This window comes from Aspergillus costaricaensis (genome assembly GCF_003184835.1).
Source record: "Aspergillus costaricaensis CBS 115574 unplaced genomic scaffold BO79scaffold_26, whole genome shotgun sequence".
Classification (NCBI taxonomy): Eukaryota; Fungi; Ascomycota; class Eurotiomycetes; order Eurotiales; family Aspergillaceae; genus Aspergillus; species Aspergillus costaricensis.
In genome coordinates this window covers 190585-209698 of record NW_020291826.1, presented here as the reverse complement: position 1 = coordinate 209698, position 19114 = coordinate 190585, and the positions used below count along the sequence as shown (strand labels likewise).

At 51.4% G+C, this 19114-nt stretch overlaps 5 protein-coding genes across 5 annotated transcripts; 1 reads left to right on the top strand and 4 right to left on the bottom strand.

The window, feature by feature from the left end:
* Positions 1-7: 7 nt before the first annotated feature.
* Positions 8-5970, bottom strand: BO79DRAFT_289246 (uncharacterized protein; the record flags this gene model as incomplete). Its single annotated transcript, XM_025688759.1, has 2 exons — positions 8-1460; positions 1523-5970. The coding sequence occupies 2 exons, from the start codon at positions 5968-5970 to the stop codon at positions 308-310; spliced, it is 5601 nt and encodes a 1866-aa protein (XP_025537126.1). The 3' UTR covers positions 8-307.
* Positions 5971-7922: 1952 nt separating this feature from the next.
* Positions 7923-9036, bottom strand: BO79DRAFT_210403 (uncharacterized protein). The gene is made up of 3 exons (XM_025682798.1): positions 8763-9036; positions 8449-8692; positions 7923-8364 (listed from the first exon to the last, which is right to left on the bottom strand). Exons 1-3 carry the CDS (start codon positions 8912-8914, stop codon positions 8185-8187), a joined length of 576 nt encoding a protein of 191 aa, XP_025537125.1. The 5' UTR covers positions 8915-9036; the 3' UTR covers positions 7923-8184.
* A 772-nt stretch (positions 9037-9808) lies between these two features.
* On the top strand, positions 9809-12883 carry BO79DRAFT_230692 (glycoside hydrolase/deacetylase; the record flags this gene model as incomplete). The annotated part of the gene is made up of 7 exons (XM_025684112.1): positions 9809-10038; positions 10099-10774; positions 10834-10835; positions 11223-11380; positions 11412-11669; positions 11718-12722; positions 12756-12883. The coding sequence occupies 7 exons, from the start codon at positions 9809-9811 to the stop codon at positions 12881-12883; spliced, it is 2457 nt and encodes an 818-aa protein (XP_025537124.1).
* Positions 12884-13082: 199 nt separating this feature from the next.
* Positions 13083-15434, bottom strand: BO79DRAFT_37758 (uncharacterized protein). The gene is made up of 2 exons (XM_025689153.1): positions 15108-15434; positions 13083-15042 (listed from the first exon to the last, which is right to left on the bottom strand). The coding sequence occupies exons 1-2, from the start codon at positions 15379-15381 to the stop codon at positions 13394-13396; spliced, it is 1923 nt and encodes a 640-aa protein (XP_025537123.1). The 5' UTR covers positions 15382-15434; the 3' UTR covers positions 13083-13393.
* A 155-nt stretch (positions 15435-15589) lies between these two features.
* BO79DRAFT_177711 (tethering complex subunit PEP5) lies at positions 15590-18978 on the bottom strand. Its single transcript, XM_025679945.1, has 9 exons — positions 18934-18978; positions 18800-18868; positions 18429-18725; positions 17730-18362; positions 17449-17682; positions 17061-17396; positions 16509-17009; positions 16058-16456; positions 15590-16008 (listed from the first exon to the last, which is right to left on the bottom strand). The coding sequence occupies exons 1-9, from the start codon at positions 18946-18948 to the stop codon at positions 15631-15633; spliced, it is 2862 nt and encodes a 953-aa protein (XP_025537122.1). The 5' UTR covers positions 18949-18978; the 3' UTR covers positions 15590-15630.
* Between the last annotated feature and the right edge of the window lie 136 nt (positions 18979-19114).

Here is a 19114-nt window from a genome sequence, read left to right as displayed (position 1 = left end):
CATCAATGCATTATGACGATAGAATGTGCACTGGATATGATATGGGGGGAATAGTCCGCTTGAAGTAGAATACAGAAACAGCAGTGTGTGATGAGTTTCCAGAACTCCTGGTATGCAGCCAGCCCCCTTCACGTAGCCGTTAAAACGCCAATCAACAAACAGCCAACCAACCATCCGCTATGTAGAAGCAAGAAACAAAATAACAACAGAAAGCAAGACAGTGATCCAACCCAATGATATCAAAACTCCGTGCAGCTACACCCCAGGATATCATGAATCATGCAATGCTAAATAAAAAACAGGCAACTTATGCAGTGATGGCTTTCTTCTTGAGCACACCGAGCTTTTCAAGCTTTGCCCAGGCCCGGTCCATGTCGGAGCCTTCGTCCACAGAAGGTCTCAGCTCCAAGCCGTCCAGAAGGCGAATCGAACCCCCAGTTCCGGCGTATAGCATAAGCTCGAAGACTCGTCTACGGAGTCGCGTTGGCTCATCCAAGTGGGATAAGTATCTTTGATCAGCCAAAGGATCGGCGAGCGGAAGAGTGTAGGGATCATCAATCTCAATCTCCTTGGCAGGGTTCGGCAATTTCTCCTCGCCTAGAGTAGCTGGGTGCGTGACGTCTCCACTGTGTCCAAATTCAGCCAGGGCAGAGGGAAGGTCCAAGCCGTCATGGCGTCGTTGGCCATGCTCCTCTTTCGCCTTCAGCTTCTTCACATTCGCTTTGCCGTTGCCAATAACAGCAGGGGGATAGAACCGGACGGTGAGGGGGTTGCCACGGATGTCGACCTTCTGCAGAGAGCAGGCCCTTCCTTTACTGGTCCTTCCAATATGGCTCAGTACTTGACAAAGACGCCGCAGTCGTGTGATGTTGTTTCCTGCAGCTGCTAACCGAGCAAGGCATTTCAAGCCCGATAGTTCATTGAGACCTGTCAGAGAGTTGAAGTTGAGATTAAGGACCACCACATTGGGAAAGCTCGAAGCAAAATCCACAGGAAGCCCCTGAATGCTACAGGAGGCTATGTCCAGTAGCTGCAAGCTTAAAAGGGGCGAGGAAGGCGAAAGGCTCTGCATAGAAAGTCTGTTTGACGAAAGGAACGCCTTCCGAAGATCTTTCACCAGACCCAAATCGATGTCGAAAATGCCACCATCGACGTCTCCATTCATTTGTTCTCTAGCAGAGAGGACCTCCAATGAATGGCATTTATCGAGACCAGAGACACTGCGCAAGAAATTTTGGTCCACATAAAGCAGGTGTAGGGATGGGAAAGCCCCGACGTCGAGTGTGCGCAGGATGTTATTGGAGAGCTTCAACGACTGAAGACTAGGTAAAGAGGCTGCGGTTTCAAGTCCGTCGAGCTGATTGAAGCGGAGATCAAGGGCAGACAAGGAGGGAAGTGAGTCAAGGTTGCGAATGGACGAAAGTTGGTTATGGCTAAGATCGAGATCATGCAAGCGAGTCCTGTTTAGATGAAGAGGCGACCGTTAGATATGAATCAGGGAACGGGAGCGGGGTGTACTCACAACTCTGCTCGGCCAAAGTCGACTGCGGTCAAGCCGTTGTTCCTTAATTGCAAGCTCAATAGCCCGTCCAAGTCGAATATGCCTTCAATGTTCGTGATGTTATTGTCGTTGGCTTTCAGCTCTCTGAGATGGATGAGGCTGCTGAAACCATCCAAGCTTTCGAGTTCGTTCCCGGATACATCGAGATACTGCAAGTTGGTCAAATGGCCCCAAGCAGTGAGGTTCGAGAGACAATTGTCCTGAATATTCAGTGTCCTTAGGCTAGGAGGAACACCTCCAAGCTGACCAATATCATTGCCGGTCACATCCAATTCTTCCAGTCGGGGGCAGAAATCACAGAGCTTGTGGAGGGTGATCAATCCCTTATGCCGTAAGACCAGGCGCCTCACATTTTCCCAGTATGGTTCGAATGGTTCGGCTTCGGTGATATGCTTCACCAAATCCTCAGTCGCCAAGGCGAATGTGCCGTGAACCTGGCGCAGCGATGTCGGTTGAGTCCGCTGTGCCACATAGCTGACTTCAAGATGGAGTGGTTGGTCAATCTGGTCAATAGTGAAGTCGGGCAATGGGCTGAGATGGAAGCTATAGGTCGTGTCGGGTCCTAAATGTTGGAAGCGAACCAGGGAATTGTTGACATTGCTCTTGTCCGGCGTAGATGCCACAGATCCATCAGATCCTCTTCGAACTAAACTCAAATCTCCTCTGCCATCAAGGTCCGGTATCGCACCAGGGTCCAGGGACTTCTGCTCTGGTAGCAGGGTATCCAGTGGACGACTGGAATGATCCGCCTCGGCACAGGCAGGGCCATGCTCAGACTGGTGGGTCTCTTGATTCTGTCGGAGTTTGGTGGGGCTTTCATCTTCATCAAATGCGATCTGTGAAACCAGTGGCGACGAGAAGCTGATGGTGACGACCCGAGCTTGTTGGCGGTGTTCCTGCTGGCGCCGTGGTAGCTTGGACAGGCGGCCTTCGTGAAGTTGAATTTCATGCTCGACCTCGCTGGTTGATTTGCTCGTCCTGCGGGCCTCGGATCCCCAAGAGGTAGCTCGGGTCTCCGAGTTGGAAAATCTAGACGTAAAAGGGGTGGTTTTCGACTGAACAGAGCTGATATTGACTGAGGGCTCGCCCTCCTTCGTTTGCGGGCGCCGCTCTGACTGATGGGAAGCCTTTCGTGGGCTGGGCGAGCTCTGGCGCGCGTTTTCTTCACCGCGGACGGAAGAGCCTTTGGTTTTATCGGGAGAAAGAGAGCTCTGCATCCTCATCATCTCCTGAAGCTCATCCACGCTAAGATCAGGGATATCCTCAAACGGATCGTCCTCGCTCTCCTCACCTTTGGGCTTGCCTGGAGACTTCTGAACGGTTTCCTTAACCCATTGGTTCCTATAACGGTCGTATGTGAGGCCATTTACTTGCTCCGGAATAAGGTGGGACACGATGTCTGACGACAGAACACCTTTTGCATGCGAGCTCTGTGAAGAAGAGCCTGTGGGTATGGAACGTGCACTGAGGCTTTTGCCGGAGAAATGAGTGTTGATAGTTAGAAGGTCAGGAAGATCATCGTCTTCTTCGCCGTCTTCAGTCGGAGCGGACGATCTGCGTGTATGCTGCTCAGCATCCAAGTTTCGGGTTTCAGCGTCGGCCTTATCGTTCTGCTCATTTCCTTCGCCTTCGTCCCAAATCGAATTGGCACCATCGGAGTTGGTGTCATCCTGATCCAAGTTCAAGGACATATCGGACCCGTTGACTTCAAATTCTTGATCGTCATCCTCTTGGAACTTCTTCAAGTGGCTCAGTATACGAGGGTTTGGCTCGTGGGGCTCCCTTAGCTTCCGCATATCGCCCCCCTCCCGGCTCGGAGGGCGCGAGAATTCTTCGCGAGTGGACTCGTCTTCATAACTACCGCTCTCGTCCTGGTCCTCAGCATCGGACTCCTCTACACTGGAAAGTCCGCCAGCAGACCGGCCCTTGGATCGGATAATATCCATAATCTTAGTTGCCTCGTTGAGGAAATCTTGCGTAGTGATTGACCCCTTCCGAATTTCCGTGTTGACGCCATTGACTTTCACAATCGGTATCACATTGTCCGGAGGGGAGAACGTCTGAATGCCATGGTCATCATGCCCAAGACGATTATGATTTCGGCTTGACGATGGCCTTTTCCTCGAGAGCGATCTTACTTGACTCGGAGTTGGGGTGTTGGCTGGGTACGCTGATTGAGACCGGAGAAAACGTTCAGTGTCCTCCTCCGTCACACCGTGTTGCATCAAACTTCTTTGTAACAACGTGAGGTTATCTGGAGCCTGACCGGTGACCTTCCCAGATCCAGCATCATCTGGCATGAGACCGTGAGATTGAAGAAGGGTTCGACGCCTCTTTGGATGGGGGTCTTTAGCTGGGGAATGCGGCCTGGACCCCGTTTCGGAGTGGTGGAACTCTTCGACTGTCCATAGGCCCTGTTTATCAGGGGCATTGGCAGTCGAGGCCGACTCTAACGTCTCTGTTGACTTGTAATTCTTTGTAGATCTGTTTGACCCACCATCAAGGCTCTGCTTTCTATACGAACGGCGGCCCAGATAACCCCGTTCGACAGAGAGCCTCCGCGAAGGGGGCCGCTGATTAGAGCCTACAACTTCGTTATTGAGCAGCTTTGGCTCGTATGGGCTGGTATCAGAGAAGTCAAAATGGTCCAGCTCCCCGTCACCGAATCGGTTGAGTCGAGGGTTCGGCGTGTTTCGCGATCTCGGCCGCTCGTGTCTTCTAACGCTGGCTTCACCCAACGCGTCTTGTTGTGCGCTCATGAAACTCCTCGACTCGCCCTTACGCCGCGCTTCTTCTGAAGGGGACACGGGCTCATCATCCTCCGAAAAGCCTCCATAGGTCTCTTCAAATTGGCTCATCCGTCGCAATAGCCTGTTGTTTGTAAAGGTATCATGGTTTCCGAACAGCTTCAAAGGGCTGCCTGAAGACGGCATGACGTCGGTTCTTCCGGTTCCGGGTCGAGCAGCAATATGCGCAGACGATGGTCGAGGGAGCGTCGGGGGATCCGTTACTGGATTAGTCTTCTGGTAGAAAGGTGGTGAGCTCCGGATTCTGTGGTTGGAAGGCAGGAACGGTGACAGTCGTTCAGAGGGAAAGGGCGGCGGTGACAGATGTAGCTTCTGGAAAGAGCCTTCGTTCAGATAGTCGTCTCGTCGCAGGTGCGCAAAAGCTCCGCGGCCCCGGAAATCCAGCGTCCCCATGGAGAGGTCCTTGGGCAGAGAATGACTCGTAACATCTAGTAGATCATCTTCCGGTAACGGGTCGACGGGGGCCTCCGACGGTTGATTTAGCAGGAAGCTATCACTTGCCGGAGAGTCGGGCCGTTCATAGGGCGGCAAGTGTAGTCTTTCGAGCTTGTTCGTCACTTTCTTCAATGCGGACCTTATTACTTCTGATGCAGCGTTTCCGTCCATTGTATTCGGCTGTGAGAAGGTGATGGGCGTGAAATCTTCATTTCGCATATCTTCCAATCCACTAGCCGATCTCATTTGCGTGCCATTCCAAGAATCCTCATGACCATCACCTTGGTTCAACACAAATTTCGTAGGCCCTTTCTTCACATCCAGCATCCCGTTGCGCGATCCTCGGGGGCTTCCTGGAGTCGACCGGAGTTCTCCTTGATCTTGACCCGACGACTTGGTCGGGGATCGGGGGCTTTTCGGAGAGGAGGAATGGCCGGCACCCTCACCAAACTCATGTTGACCATCACCAGGAGGTCCGTTCGAAGTGGCATTGTCGCGTCGGTCCGAGGACGTGGAGAAGTCCCAGACGCTATCCGAGTGTTTCATTCTGGAAAGGGCTTCATCTTGCGTTTTCTCGGTTCCGGGGGTGGGTGGCTTGAACACACTCTCGAGCCCAATTGGGGCGAAAAGATCGCGCTGTTCACCGGAGGGGATATCTCCATGGACCAGTCTCCTCCGCCATTCCGGGGTCCCTTCGCCGCCCTTGGCCTTCTTTGGTTTGATTTGAACAGTGCTTTGCTGGACCGACTGACCGGAGGCGTTCGAGACCGATCGCAACGGCGATCTCGTGTCCATAGTGGACGATTGTTTACGCCTGGAGGACGGGTTCCTGGACGGTGGGTTTGGTCGCGGGCTCTTTTTCGTCTTATCGGGGACCGGAGATCGCAACTTGGACGGAGTCTTGGGGGTACGAGGGGTCTTCGGCGTGGGCGGCTCCCTTTTCACGAAATGACAGGGCCGAGAAACCTTCTTTTTATCAATAGGCGATGGCGACGGGGCGACAGAGCGACGCGCGGGAACCGGAATGCGACTAGGAGAGTTTTGTAAGCTGGACTGGCGGGAATGAGAGATGGACCGAGAGGGGACCGGGCTGGTTGGGGTTCCAGGCACAGGGACGGGCACCCAATCGTCGGAGAGTTGGTCCAGCCATGGTGGATTGTCGCTCATTTTCTGGATCGGAGGGGAGAGGGGGGGGAGGGAGGGTGGTGGTCGCAGAGGCTGAAGCTCAGGTCGGCGCGCGTCGCGATTCACAGGACGCCAGGCGGGATGCAAGCACAGCGGAAATTAGCAGATGCAGGCGGACCATGGAGCTGAAGGATGGTGGAATGGCATCGGGGGTGGACTGTGGTGGGTTGGTTGCAGAAGGCGATGCGCAATGATGGGGGGGGGGATGTATGTGGAGAGAGTATAAGCAAGGATCGAGGAGTAGCTTAGTTACAGAGGAATAATGAATGAATGGGAGGGAATATGTAAGTAAGATTGGGGGAAGAGGGGAGAGGAGGAAGAAAGAGGGAATCTACAAGTCGATAAATTGTTATTCTTGGGCGAGTGGAGATTCAGCGGCACGGGTTTAGTTGGATTATTTAGTTGGTTTACTGGGTTTTAGTGTCCATCGATCAAGTCGGGCTGGGCGGGTGCTCGGGGCAACCCTCCCCAGTCAAAATCAATCTACGCTGGAATTAGTTAGTGGTTGGCTAGCTATTCTTTTTTGTTGACAAGTATTTTTTTCTATAACTGCCCAACTCTAGTTCCATTGTTTCCTTGTTGTCTCCCCTTCCCCACGGTTCCTTGGTTCCAGAGAGAGAGGGACCCGGACTCATGGTTGATCCCCCCGTGTTTCCACCGAGATCGTGCCTCTCCTGAAACACCTGCTGCTGCACCTGGAGGATGGAAAAAAGAAAATAATAATAATAATAACACCTTGCGTCGGAGCTACACATCGAAATAATCAGAACAACAACAACAACAACAACAATAGTTGATAATAACGAAAATATTATGGGCCATCGCAATAGCCAGCCCAACCAGACCCGCAAAGCACAGCTAAAATTGCAAACACAATCAATCCCTTAACCTGAAGTGGACAATTGCAGTCTGAGTTGGCACTGGATCCCTTCGCCAGCCAATTGCAGTACTTCTGCCAGTGACCGACTCCATCCTCTTTACGGAGTAGAGTCTACTTAGTCTTAAGAGAGTCTGAGCATTGTGGATACGTAGTAGGGAAAAAAAAGTACCCAATTGTCGCCCACCGTCGATCCCTTTAGGGATTCATTCGATATTAATTTTCGCGACGCAAGGAGCACAGGCTCCCTAGTAAGTACTGTAGTACCCAGTGGACCAGTCTTATCCGTCACGGTCTAATCTGCCCGAGTCGTCGTGTTTTCAACGCCAGACCCTGCAAGGCACGAGCCTGGTGTTTCGGGCAAATTGGATTGATAACCACTGGCTCGTGTTCGTTGCGATTATAATCCCCAAGGTTTGAAGTTGGGGTGAGCGCTGCGATCGTCGAATTAGAAGTAATTTGTCGGTATCGGCGGATAGTCGGAATGGGAGTCCTAGTATAGAGCAGTAGTAGTAGTAAACAACGACTATGATCATGATATATTATCGTCGTATAATCCATTAGCAATTCTGCACGCTGCGGAGCACTACTATTCTTAGTTCCTCGTCGATTACTGGCTTTTAGAGCCCGCAATTAAGTGTATGTCTTTCGTAAACAAACCAATCGCCTCTCACTCAAGGAATCAAACTACTAGTACTACTCGGTAGTGCTGGTAGTATGCCAACACGCCTCTGGGGTTTCCATACTGCTTCAATTTCACACCTGACCATCATCTGAGTACTACCGGCAGTCCATAGTGTTTCCTATGTAGGTAGCCAAGCGCGTACACCCTTAATGAGCAGCCAATTTCCCCATGTCCTACTATTACTACTAGTGACGCGTACTATATCTATATACTAGAGTAGTACTAGCAGTGGCAAATGGGAAATCCAAATACACAATATGGAAGTGCCCCAACAAACGGCTGGGTGCAGAAGTGATGTAAGGAAGAGTTTCAGTACCAAACTCGATAGTGAGTCCTCCATACCTATAAACAGAAATAGTAGATATATTTATACTCCGTACTATCCAGACACATATCTTGTGTCACTGGTGTAACTCCTGCGGCAGAGCTATCACATCTGAGCAGAGTCCTCCCTGCCAGCCTAGACCGCACACTCTTGGAGGAAAAGGAACATAACGCTACAAAGTAGTAGACGCAAAAGTTAGATTGGCAACTCTTTGGTGATCTAGCTCGCGATCATGGACGATAAAATACAGTAGCCTTCGTCAAAGACATAAGTGGACTTTTCACATGTATGGCCCACGGTCACTTTTGATCAAGCCTGGGGGCGCTCGGGGGAAACGGTCCCCTTCACCTTGGCGGTTTCGGTTTCGCCCTCGCCCTTTGCGCTCTTTCCAGGCTCGTTCACATACGGGTTGTCCGTGTTGGTGTTAGAGAGACCCTCCTGCTTGCCAGAGATGGTCGCCGAATTACCAGTCTCCTTGCGACTGGAGGGCTACATTCGGAAAGTAGTTAGTCGAGCATCCTTTCAAAACAAAGGAGTGAAATTATTGCTACTGCCGGGAGATCAATGGCTTACCTGGTCTACATCCGAGGGCGGCTTTCCGTCCGTTGACGGCGTACCCTCCGCAGAGGAAGACGTATCTGTCTTCTGCTCTGCATCGCGATCAGGCTGAGGAGTAGCTTCACCCGCAGGGGCCTTCTCCTCCTTCTCGACGTGGCCAGCGCCGTGATCCTCGTGGCCGTGATGAGGGGTCTTCTTGGGTCCGGACTGAAGCAGGTAGAATGCTGTTGGGACACCAAGACCCAGAGATGCGATGAGCCTAGTTGAATTGCGTCTTTAGTCCTGTGCCCTGAACCAGTGAGACTTGACTTCAGAGAGAAGATAACTACCATGGTAGATCGGAGGACTTGGGAGCGTCATGCGCTTGGGCGTAACCCCTGCGAGCGAATTGCTGTGTGGGAGGACGACGAGCTGCGACGCCGATGCCGGCACCGATGGCCCTAGCAGATGTGCGGAGGATATGAGGGCGTGCGAGAACCATTGTGAGATGAGTTATGGCTAGGGGAGAATTTTAGAAGACGATATAGCTCAGCAGACACAGTAGCAATGGGATGCAATTGACGGGAAGAAGAAGAAGGCAGCGGAAGAAGGAGGAGAAGAAGTAGGAAGAGAAAGTATGAGGGGAAAGCAGGAGGCTGGACGGGGATGGTATGACCTAATTGAAGGCAGTCCCGGACTGGCCTTCGTTACGTTGCAATTCCATTCCTGGTCACCACTTCTTCGGAGCGGGAGCTGCCGGAGTGGCTCTCCTTCCTTGCTGCTACGGTCATTTTACCGGTTACTTACTCGCTGGTTTACCTGGTACTTAGCGTTGCTCACTATAGAGGAGCAAAGTACTCCCCATGTCCTACGACCTGTAATTACCGCGGATGATGTAATGGCACCGTGCGGGGAAGAACTGGCTCTTGTGGTTCCGTCTCGCATGGACCGCATGCTCAACATCTGAAGGTTATAGCCACTTATCTTCCTTAGCATGGTAAGCAGGCAATATGGCCTAGACTAAGACCTTTTACGTTCTTCTCAATTGGCCCTGTCAATGCACGTTCTTGAGGTCACTGCGTGGTGCTGAATCGGTCAAGTATGAAACATGCACTAATAGTCTCAAGAGCCCGCCGTAGGAGCTTGTTCATGCCTGAGGCTGCACAAGCAGCTCCGATAACAAACACCACTCTAACTCTATCTCCTCCCCATTCATCATCCCACTTGTTGCTTCTTCGGTGGTTCTTTAGTCCCAACTTCATCCCTGATTTCGTTGCGTGACAACTTATACCGACTATTGGAGATACACTCTCTCTAAGGCTCCCCACGCTTTACCTTCAGGGGTTCTCTTTCTTCTCAACTATCCTGACGCCGAAACTCACTGCGGGGCTTCAACATGGCGGACCGGCAGTCGGTGCAGCACAGCCTTAACAGCCTGCTCTCTAAACTGAGCGACCCTGACCCGGACATGCGATACATGTCGCTAAATGATCTACTTGGCATATTAAATAATCCTAATTCCACCTATCTGGCTCACGACCAAGTCTCCTCATCAAGACTGGCTGAGGGCTTATTAAAGGCCTTGGATGACCAACATGGCGATGTCCAGAACCAAGCCCTGAAATGGTTTGTCAAAGTCCTGTCTTGAAATAAGTTAATCGGACTAACTCGATGTACATTGTCTAGTCTTGGTCCTCTTGTCCTTCGACTGCCCTTCGAAAGCCTTGCATCTCTTCTCGAAAAGCTCACCAACCTGACAGCCTCGCAAACCATTGACACATCCGTTCCGAATACTGCTCTGAGATACATTGTGACAGCTCTACCTCGGCCGCAACCGGGTCAGCCTCCAAGTCAGGATGCGACAATGGCATATTCGGCCGTCTCTCGCGTCCTCATTCCCCGATTGACTGGCCCGACTCCATCCCCTACTAGTCGGCGTGGCTCGATCGTCAAGGGCATGTTGGAGAAGGATCCATCAAAGGGCTTCAGCAGTGATGCTATTGATGTACTCATTCAGGTTGTCACTTGCTTTGGCCCCCTGCTGAAAGAACCCGAATTGACTGCCTTGCAAAACTCCGTCCTGTCTATCGTCGATAACGATACAGCTGGCACCGTGGTCACCAAAAGGGCTCTGACGGCCATATCTGCCCTCGTGCTCCACTTCTCCGATGCTCAACTTAGCGCTTTTGTCCAGGGGCTGGTCCAAAGATTCAACTCCCCACAACTTAGTACAGTCCATCGGCGTCACCTCATTGCCACTGTCGGTGGTGTAGCGAAAAGTGCCCCGGCCAAGTTTGGTCCTCATCTTCCTACACTAGCCCCTTATGTCTTTGCTGCTGTTGGCGAGGATAACTTAGCACAAGTAAGTCGGCAACGATCCTATCTCACTTCTATAACCTTGCTCACGGCCCGGCTTTATAGTAGTCAACCGGATCCCAATATCGCTTTCCGTAGGCTCGATTGCGTGAGGGACATGATTTTGTGCTGGTAGCCTCAAGTTTTATTACCAGAACGGCGGCTTCCCATGTAATTAGGACTCGCCTTATAGACATGATGAGCCTTCCAGTTCTCTGGGTGCCATGACCATACCCTTAATGAAAAGAAGAAAGCAATGCAATGCAGCGTCCCCCCAGTGCCCATCAATGGAGTTCCACAGCACTTCCTAATCTTGGGAATAGTAGTCGAGAACATTTTCATCCAGTCAAGTCAATGATCTATGAAATAGGTTAGCGTTCCTTTCTAATCATTGCCTGTTCTAATTCAGCCGGACCGTCATTGCAATATCTCTTCGACTGATCCTTATGAATAAGCTCCTTCCGTCGCAATGTCTCAACGCATTCGCCGGCAGCTTCTTGCCCTGCATGCAGGGTCGTCACTTCCATTTACATCAGAAAGGCCCGGTCGTCTAAGCAGTTCTGCTACCTTGCAACCATCTTCTTCTTTTCTCCCACAGCATATCTCATCAACTGTACAAGTCTCACTGTCTACATTACTCACAGTTTACTCTGAATTACATCTTATCACAATATACTATCTCAAAATGCACATGCTTCGCTTGGTTGTTTCTGGGCTTGGTCTTGTGGCATGCACGACTGCGCGCAACATCTTCAGTTTGCAGCCTAACCGTCAAGGAAGTCATCTTCTGCCCCTTACTCACGGAGATGCTCCTGATCACAAGCTTGTCGAGCGTGGTTCTAGTCCTCGCTGTGGCCCTGATCATGGCAAGTGTCCTGAGGGCAAATGCTGCTCAACTGCTGGTATTTCAACCTACTTGTAGACGAGTTAGCCAGTACTGATAGCTACAGGTTATTGCGGGGACACCAAGAACCACTGCAGCTCTCCTGACTGTCAGATCGACTTCGGTAATTGCGACGCCCACACAACTCCAGGAGGCCCTCCTACGGACAAGATTCCTCGGCCTCATGTAGGCAACGTACCCTACGGCCCAAAATTCATTCGGTCTTGTACCACTCCAGGAACCATCGCCCTGACCTTTGATGATGGCCCCAAGGAATACACTCAGGACCTTCTCGATCTCCTTGACAAGTATGAAGCAAAAGTGACATTCTTTGTTACAGGAAACAACAATGCCAAGGGCGAAATTGATAGTCCTGGGATGCCTTGGGCATCATTGATTCAACGAATGTATCGCAGTGGCCACCAAGTTGCCAGCCATACTTGGTCACATCAAGACCTTAGTAAAGTCACGCAAGATCAGCGCCGGGTTCAGCTGCTGTGGAACGAAGTTGCTCTACGCAACATTTTGGGCACAATCCCTACTTACATGCGTCCTCCGTATTCCAGCTGTACCGCGGAGTCAGGCTGTCTGGAAGATCTTGGCTCGCTTGGATATCATGTCATCCTGTACGACATCGACACTGAAGATTACAGTCATGATAGCCCGGCTCTGATCCAACAATCCAAGGACATTTTTGACCGCAACTTGGCCTCACGGACGGATTTTGATAGGCCTTGGCTCGTCATCGCTCACGATGTCCATGAACAAACGGTCCACAACCTCACCGAGTACATGTTGAAGAAGCTTATCGCAGAGGGCTACCGCGCCGTGACGGTTGGCGAGTGCCTGGGTGATCCGCCTGAGCTCTGGTATCGTAAGGACGAGGCCTTCGACGATCGACAAACGCGAAAGTCTAAATCCAAGAATGATGTTGCCAAAACTGTATCAGTTGATGGCATGTGTGGTGGAAACATCACTTGTCTTGGGTCGCGGTTCGGCCCTTGCTGCAGTGGCACTGGTTTCTGTGGCAGCATGTCTACATTTTGCGGTTCTGGATGTCGACCTGATAATGGTAATTGCGGCGACAATGCTGGTACCGTCAAAGGCGGTGGTGCCCCCAATGCTGGTTCCGGTAAACCAACGAAGCCGGCGAAGTCAGAAGGGAGGGCTCTGCAGCTAAGCTCATCGGTGGCAATTGTGATATTGTTGTTCCTCGTGGTGTTGATGGATTAAGCTGATATGGTGGGCGGAAAGCCTGACCTTCTTTATATCATACAACGGCTTAGCTGTGTATACTACAGTCGGTCACGGAAGCGCATCATCTTACGCAGTGAGGTGCTTTAGAAAGAAGTGTTGGTCTGTACTTTCATTAGACTAGTCTTACAATTTGACTCATGCTATTGGCATGGCACATGATGCTCGATAGACTTGTCCCCAATATAGCATCACATCGCATGACCCGATGAGCATAGAAATAAAAAAGATAATCCTTCAATCAATCGATAAGTGAATCCACAACGCCAGATGGTATACCGCGCTCCGCGCCGTTCATAGCTCATACCCCGATAACTACTCATGCCCCGATAACTATCGCGCCAGTCATAACCGAACAAACTAGTTACAATGCAATGCACCCACGACTCATCCGTCCACAGAAGACAGAAATAATATAGATAAACACATTGATTACAAAGGGATCAGACTCCTCAATCGCAAACCACAAACTCCTCACCGTACAGCACATCACCGTCTGACAATCTTCAACAACGGCGCAATTCTCGCTCGCCGACTCAACCCAACCCGATAAGGCACTTTAGTCGTGGACGATATGGGACTGTGCTTCGTTGGGCCTTTACTAGGTTTTAGGGGCGTAGAGGGTGCTGGATTCTGTTCTTGTTGGGGCTCGCTCATGTCCTCGTTCCCCTTCTCGGCCTCTTTCTCTTTCTCTTGAGGTTGTTGTTGGTTTGGGTCCTGCTGTGGTTTTGCGTCGTCATGTGGTGGTGAGTTGGGGTCAGGTACTTGATTGTTCTCTTTATCTGATGATTGCTGGGGATCTATAGCTGGTGCGGGAGCGGGTGGTTGTTCTTCGACGGGGTTCTTTCGTTTGCGGCCGCGCTTTTTGGGTGCTGGTGCTGGTGCTGGCTGTGGTTCGGGTTCTGGATCTGGGTTTTGGATTGTGGGAGTGGTCTCTTCATGTGCAGGGATGTTGCCGGGTTGTTGTGTTTCTGCTTCGGTTTGGGGGGTGATTGTTGTGGAGACTGGTCGTTCGTCTACCCAGATTACGTCGTCTTCGACGTCAGATTCATACGTTTTTGTTAGGGTTATGGAGGTGGTTTTGCCGCGTTTGAGTTTCTTCTTTTTGGGCTCTTTGGCTTGTTTCTTTTGCGGGGGTGGGTCGGTGGTGGTTGTAGTGGTTTGGTGTTCTGTTGTTGTGAGGGGGTCGGCTGAGGTGTCGGTGGTGGTGGTGTCTGGAGGTATAGGGAATGCGGTGGTGTCGTTTGATATCAATCCTGGCTGGTCGTCGTCTTCGTTGCGTGGTGGTTTGGGGTTCTTTGGGGGTCTGCCTGGCTTGCGCTTTTCGGGTTTGTTATTGGTAGTGTTAGTGGTAGTCGGGACGGTGGTGATAGTGGTTGTTGCATCTTGGATTATAGTAGGGGTGTGGATCTGGGCTAGCTCGTCGTCTTCGTCGTGCTCGGGGATGCTTTGTTTCTTCTTGCGGCCTCGTTGTTTCTTCTCCGCCACGGGGATCTCGATGGTCACCGGGCCGTTGAGCTCATCGACGCTTTGATGGGATTGCTGCACTGCATTGTCGCTTTTCGATCGGCTGGCTTTGGGGGATACCACGGAGGAGAATGGTTCTGTGTCGTGTGGGGAGAAGGGGACAGGTGGGACGGAGTCGCATCGCCGAGTGAATTTGTATGCGACCTCGGTGTCGACGGTGCCGGTTGCATGGGTAGGGATGTTATTCTCTGGGTCAAAGCTGCCTGATGGGCGGAGAGACGATTCGAACATGTTGTAGGATGCGCCTGTCGTAACCGAGTAGTTGAAGCTCGTATGATCATTGGGCTGCGCAGTTGGCTCGTGGGTATATAGGTTCGCTGCGTCAAGCGGGTGCTGTCCGGTTCCGTAGGGCAGAGTATCGGATATATCAGGCTGCGCTTCAGTATATAGAGGCGGTTGTTCTGAGTAGCCATGGTGATGCTCATTAGGTACTAAGGCGATATCGTCATGCGGGGGGAATTCTGCAGCTATTTGTTCCTCAACAGCTGCCGATTCCGTCTGCGCGGTGTCCATGTCACCGGTGTACTGATATCCAGTTTGTTCTGTATAGTGTGCTTCATCGTCGTCAAATAGTCGTTGCTGTGCAATTCCGATCTCCGTCATCATTAACCCTATGGATGTAGGTATGCTTGTCAGTGGTTGAACAATCCAATCATGGACTTGGCGTATCCCTCACCAATCGATCCGCCCCCCGCATCGGCCGGTATCCATCGAGATTCTCTTCGTTGCTGGGAGGATGAGATCCCATAATTTGCGGAATCTTGCGATTGCAGGAATTGATCGAAATTGACATTCATGTGCGAGTCATGGCTGGTCTGATGGGCTTGATAATGTCCTGAACCCGCCCGGATGTCAAGGTCTGTGTTATCGACTCTGGGTCGAGGGGAGATGGGCCCCGCCAAAGGATCGTCTTCATCGTCCGAGTCCTGAATCACACGGCTAGAGGACATTGGACCGGTCTAGTTATACGTCTGGAAGATAGAATTGAAGGAACACGCGATCTGGTATCATTTAAGGCTATGAGTCTGGCTGATGGTTCACTCGCGTCCCGCAAATCCGGGGAGCGGAGCGACGCGAAAGCACGTGCTGATAAGCATTTGGTGCCTGAGGTATAAGTTCTCGGAAAGCGGGTAAAACAAGAACAGAAAACAACATGATGCATCTACATAAAGGTATCTTCCAGTTCATTACATGCCTCATCATTCCATAGTACTTTGGGGTCGCATCACGCCCCGCCCGAAAAACTCGCTGACCACCCCAAATCGGTCCTTGGAGCGTTGCAGTTCACCCTTGAACAGATCGTGCTGGTCAGCAGACTCGACCTGTCTCTTCCGAATAGCTTTGATAGTGGAGTTCTGCGGTGCGCAAGCAGGACATTCAGCGTCTTCGTCCACTCGGTTCAGACACCGTTGGTGGAATGAATGCTTGCAAAGGAAGTGCACCGTAGGAAGGTCCAGGGCGCCACCACAGGACATGCACCGACGGGCCTGGAAGACAACAGGCTTGCTACCCAGTTGTTCAAGCTCCTTCCTCTTGTTCTCCGTTTCGGTGCTGTAGCTAGATATCAGGCGGCGGTTCTACATTATCGTTAGCTTGAGGAAGTCAATGAATGCGGAGGCAACCAACAGTAGAGATCTCCTTTCGTTCCCGCTCAATGTTGTCACTGAGGTACTTCTTCAAGCGACCCATTGTGACAACTGCATTGTTGCTCAGAGTCTGAATAACCTGAAGTGGTGTCATGAGCCCTCCCTCGTCAATCTTCTTGAGCACGGCGTCCAATTCATCGCCAGCTTCTTCCAGAATCTGCGGGCTCGAGGCGAAGTACGTAAGTGCATCCACATATAATTGAGGCTTCTCAGGGCCATATCTCTTCAACGCTTTGATGGCACCCTGAGTATCCTTTGCGGAGGTGAACGACCTGAAAATGTCTGACAAGAGGCCTTCTTGCTCCCGTACGAGCGTGGAGCCCTCACGGAAGCCAGAAAGATCAGAAAGCAGAAGCACACTCGATGTGGAGATTGGTATCTAAACGGATATTAGCAAACTTTAGCAGAAAGAAACAAGTGAGTCTCCTTACATCCTTGCCTTCAATGAGCTTCTTTGCTTTGTCCTCCCATTCAACCTTCTGCGCGGCATCTTTCTGTCGACTTGCAGTATCCAGATACATTTCAAACAGAGTCGTGTAGAGGTCTATCTTATCATCCTCTTTCAAGTTATCTTGCTGAATGAGAGCTTCCAGGAAGGAGATGAACTCATCCGGATGGCCCACGAACGCCGAAAATGCTGTTCTTGGTTTGGGTATCTGATACTCCACCAACTCCTCGGTAGCCTTGTCTTCGACTGGCGGTGCTTCCACTTCCGGCTTTGAGCCCGCGCTAGCGTTGATCAAAGACAGGGGGAGGAAAGCAGCTAAGCTCTGCAAAGTACTGGTCGGCTGTGCTTGGGGTTCCATAGACGGCGCTTCGACCTCGGTCTTGGGAGTATATTGGCCCTTATAGTACTTGATGAAAAGCTCTGTGGTTTTCTCAGGGCAGTTGGATAGCAGTACTCGGGCATATTTCATTAGATTGTGGTAGGCCTGGAATTGTCAGTGACCAAAGTAGGGTCGAATCGATGAGCGTGCACGAACCAATTCCGGGTCTAACCTCCAAATATACTCGACAGCTTCCGCATACTTCTTGGAGTCCTCGATCAGGATATCGACCACCATATCATTCTCGCCATACTTCGTAGCCAAGTACGCCGCTTGCTCATAGTAGCCACCTTGCCTACACATAGCAATTGCCGTTTCCAGGTCAAACTTCAGCTCACCAGGAGCTTTGATGAACGCATCAAGTTTGCCAGTGTCCTTCAGCTTTGCGTAACAATTGAGGAGCAGGGTAGTATGATCGACTGTGGCCCGGTCATGATCGTGAAGCTCTTCAAGGTACTCGATGAGATTGTGTATCCGTTGGGTATCCAAGTACTATGTAACCATTAGCGACAATTTCTTCTGCTAATGCTGCGGAGGATACAACCTTCCGAATCACTTGAGATGGCTCCGTGTTATCGATCGCTCGAAGGTATTGTTGCATTGCCGTGTCGTAGTCGCCTCTTTGATACAGGAAATCACCGTATTTCCGGTAGATCGCATTCTGCTGGAGTGTATCAACGCCGGTCTTCTGTGCCAAGTTGATCGCTAAGATGTATAGGTTGCGCTGGTACAGGATTTCGAGCTTCTGCTGAAGGCTTTTCTCACGATACCGATACAGCTGATTCGTGTGAGCCATAGCTATGACACTCAATGATATGAACATACCTTTCCATCCGTAGTGAGGAGAAACAAATCTCCCCATTCAACGAAGATGTTCTTCACGGAAGATACGAGGGACTCGGAGTGCGCGATGAACTTCAAATCAGTATCGAGCAGGGTGAATGTGGTTGTCTTGAATATGTCGTCTGCCTGCCCGACGCCAATGTTTCTCAGAGTGTCAGGCTTGCTGGCCGTTTCTCTAGGTGGGCAAACTAGAGCCACATAGTCCTTGAAAGTGGTGACGGAGTCTTTACGACTCTCAAAGGCGTAACTCGGGCCTCGGCCATGTGGTCCGTACGTATATATCGCATCCTCCCGGGCGACAAGAACATCGCCCGTGTCTCTATCCAAGCTTAGGCAGCCAACAGCACATCCCATATCATCGAGTACGCGAGCCGGTTGTCCCTGCCCCCTTCCTGAGATAACCAGGGCCAGGATGCGATTCGTAGTCGAAATGTACAATGTCGATACGGGGCCACTCTGCACCTCCAGTCCCGTTATTGGCTCCTCCGATTCAAACACAATCCGCTGTCGGGCGCCGCGGTCGTGGATCAGATCACCACGAATAATCGTAACGGATCCATTCGCGAAACCAACTGCCACCTGCGACAGATCATCGAGCGCCGCGAAAGCAGATACCTGCCCCGCAGTCATTTAGTATCAAGCCGACAAAGAGGGTAGCGCATTTCGAGCTATTATACGTACGGGAAACATCCGTCTGGCGTTCTGGACATGGGTTGTCGATAGGCATCGAGGGGCACCGGTTTTCTTTTCGGACTTGTCGAGGGCCCAGACCTTCAGAGCTGCCTCACTGGGGAGATCCTCCGCTATTGTTACCAACAATGAGGTCCCTTCTATCTGCTTGATGTGCGCGATCGATCCAGTCTCCGATGCCCTGAATGACCGGACAAGCTTGAAGTTCGTCGAGATGATATGGACAAAGCCATCGCTGGAGCCGAGGAAGATGTTCGCAGAGCCGGTGGAGAGGGAGATAATGTCAGACTAGTGTCATTCCAAGGTTAAGTGTGAGCGCGACGGACTTGTGTAGCGGAGAGGCCAAGGGAGGGAGGGGGTACATTGAAGATCGAGGAGCTCTCCTCCGGCAGCTTCACTGCGGAGACGTCGAAGAAGTTGAACGCTTTCCACTAGTTCCACGTGAGTCGGGTTAGTTGAGACCCAATCGCATTCAGCATAGAATGAATTTCCTTACTGATGTCAACGCCATCTGGACGTGGCCCACCCGTGGACCAACGACAACGATAGCAAGGATGCGATGAGAAGCAAGCTGCGGTGACCGTTCGGCGGAGATGCTGGCAGTGGATGAACTCCGCCGCATTAGCGCCGCCTTAGTGTCCCCAACTCCCCTGGGTCTTCCGACGTCATCAAATCTA

Bases quoted from the DNA above. Each gene is read 5' to 3' on its own strand.
- BO79DRAFT_210403 (XM_025682798.1), bottom strand. From the start codon at position 8,914: ATGGTTCTCGCACGCCCTCATATCCTCCGCACATCTGCTAGGGCCATC. The intron at 8,693-8,762 runs GTAGTTATCTTC...CAATTCAACTAG, and splicing joins AAGTCCTCCGATCTACCATG to GCTCATCGCATCTCTGGGTC. The intron at 8,365-8,448 runs GTAAGCCATTGA...TTCCGAATGTAG, and splicing joins CGCCCTCGGATGTAGACCAG to CCCTCCAGTCGCAAGGAGAC.
- BO79DRAFT_37758 (XM_025689153.1), bottom strand. From the start codon at position 15,381: ATGTCCTCTAGCCGTGTGATTCAGGACTCGGACGATGAAGACGATCCT. The intron at 15,043-15,107 runs GTGAGGGATACG...CTACATCCATAG, and splicing joins TGCGGGGGGCGGATCGATTG to GGTTAATGATGACGGAGATC.
- BO79DRAFT_177711 (XM_025679945.1), bottom strand. The intron at 17,010-17,060 runs GTTCGTGCACGC...TGACAATTCCAG, and splicing joins GGAGGTTAGACCCGGAATTG to GCCTACCACAATCTAATGAA. The intron at 16,457-16,508 runs GTAAGGAGACTC...ATATCCGTTTAG, and splicing joins AGCTCATTGAAGGCAAGGAT to ATACCAATCTCCACATCGAG.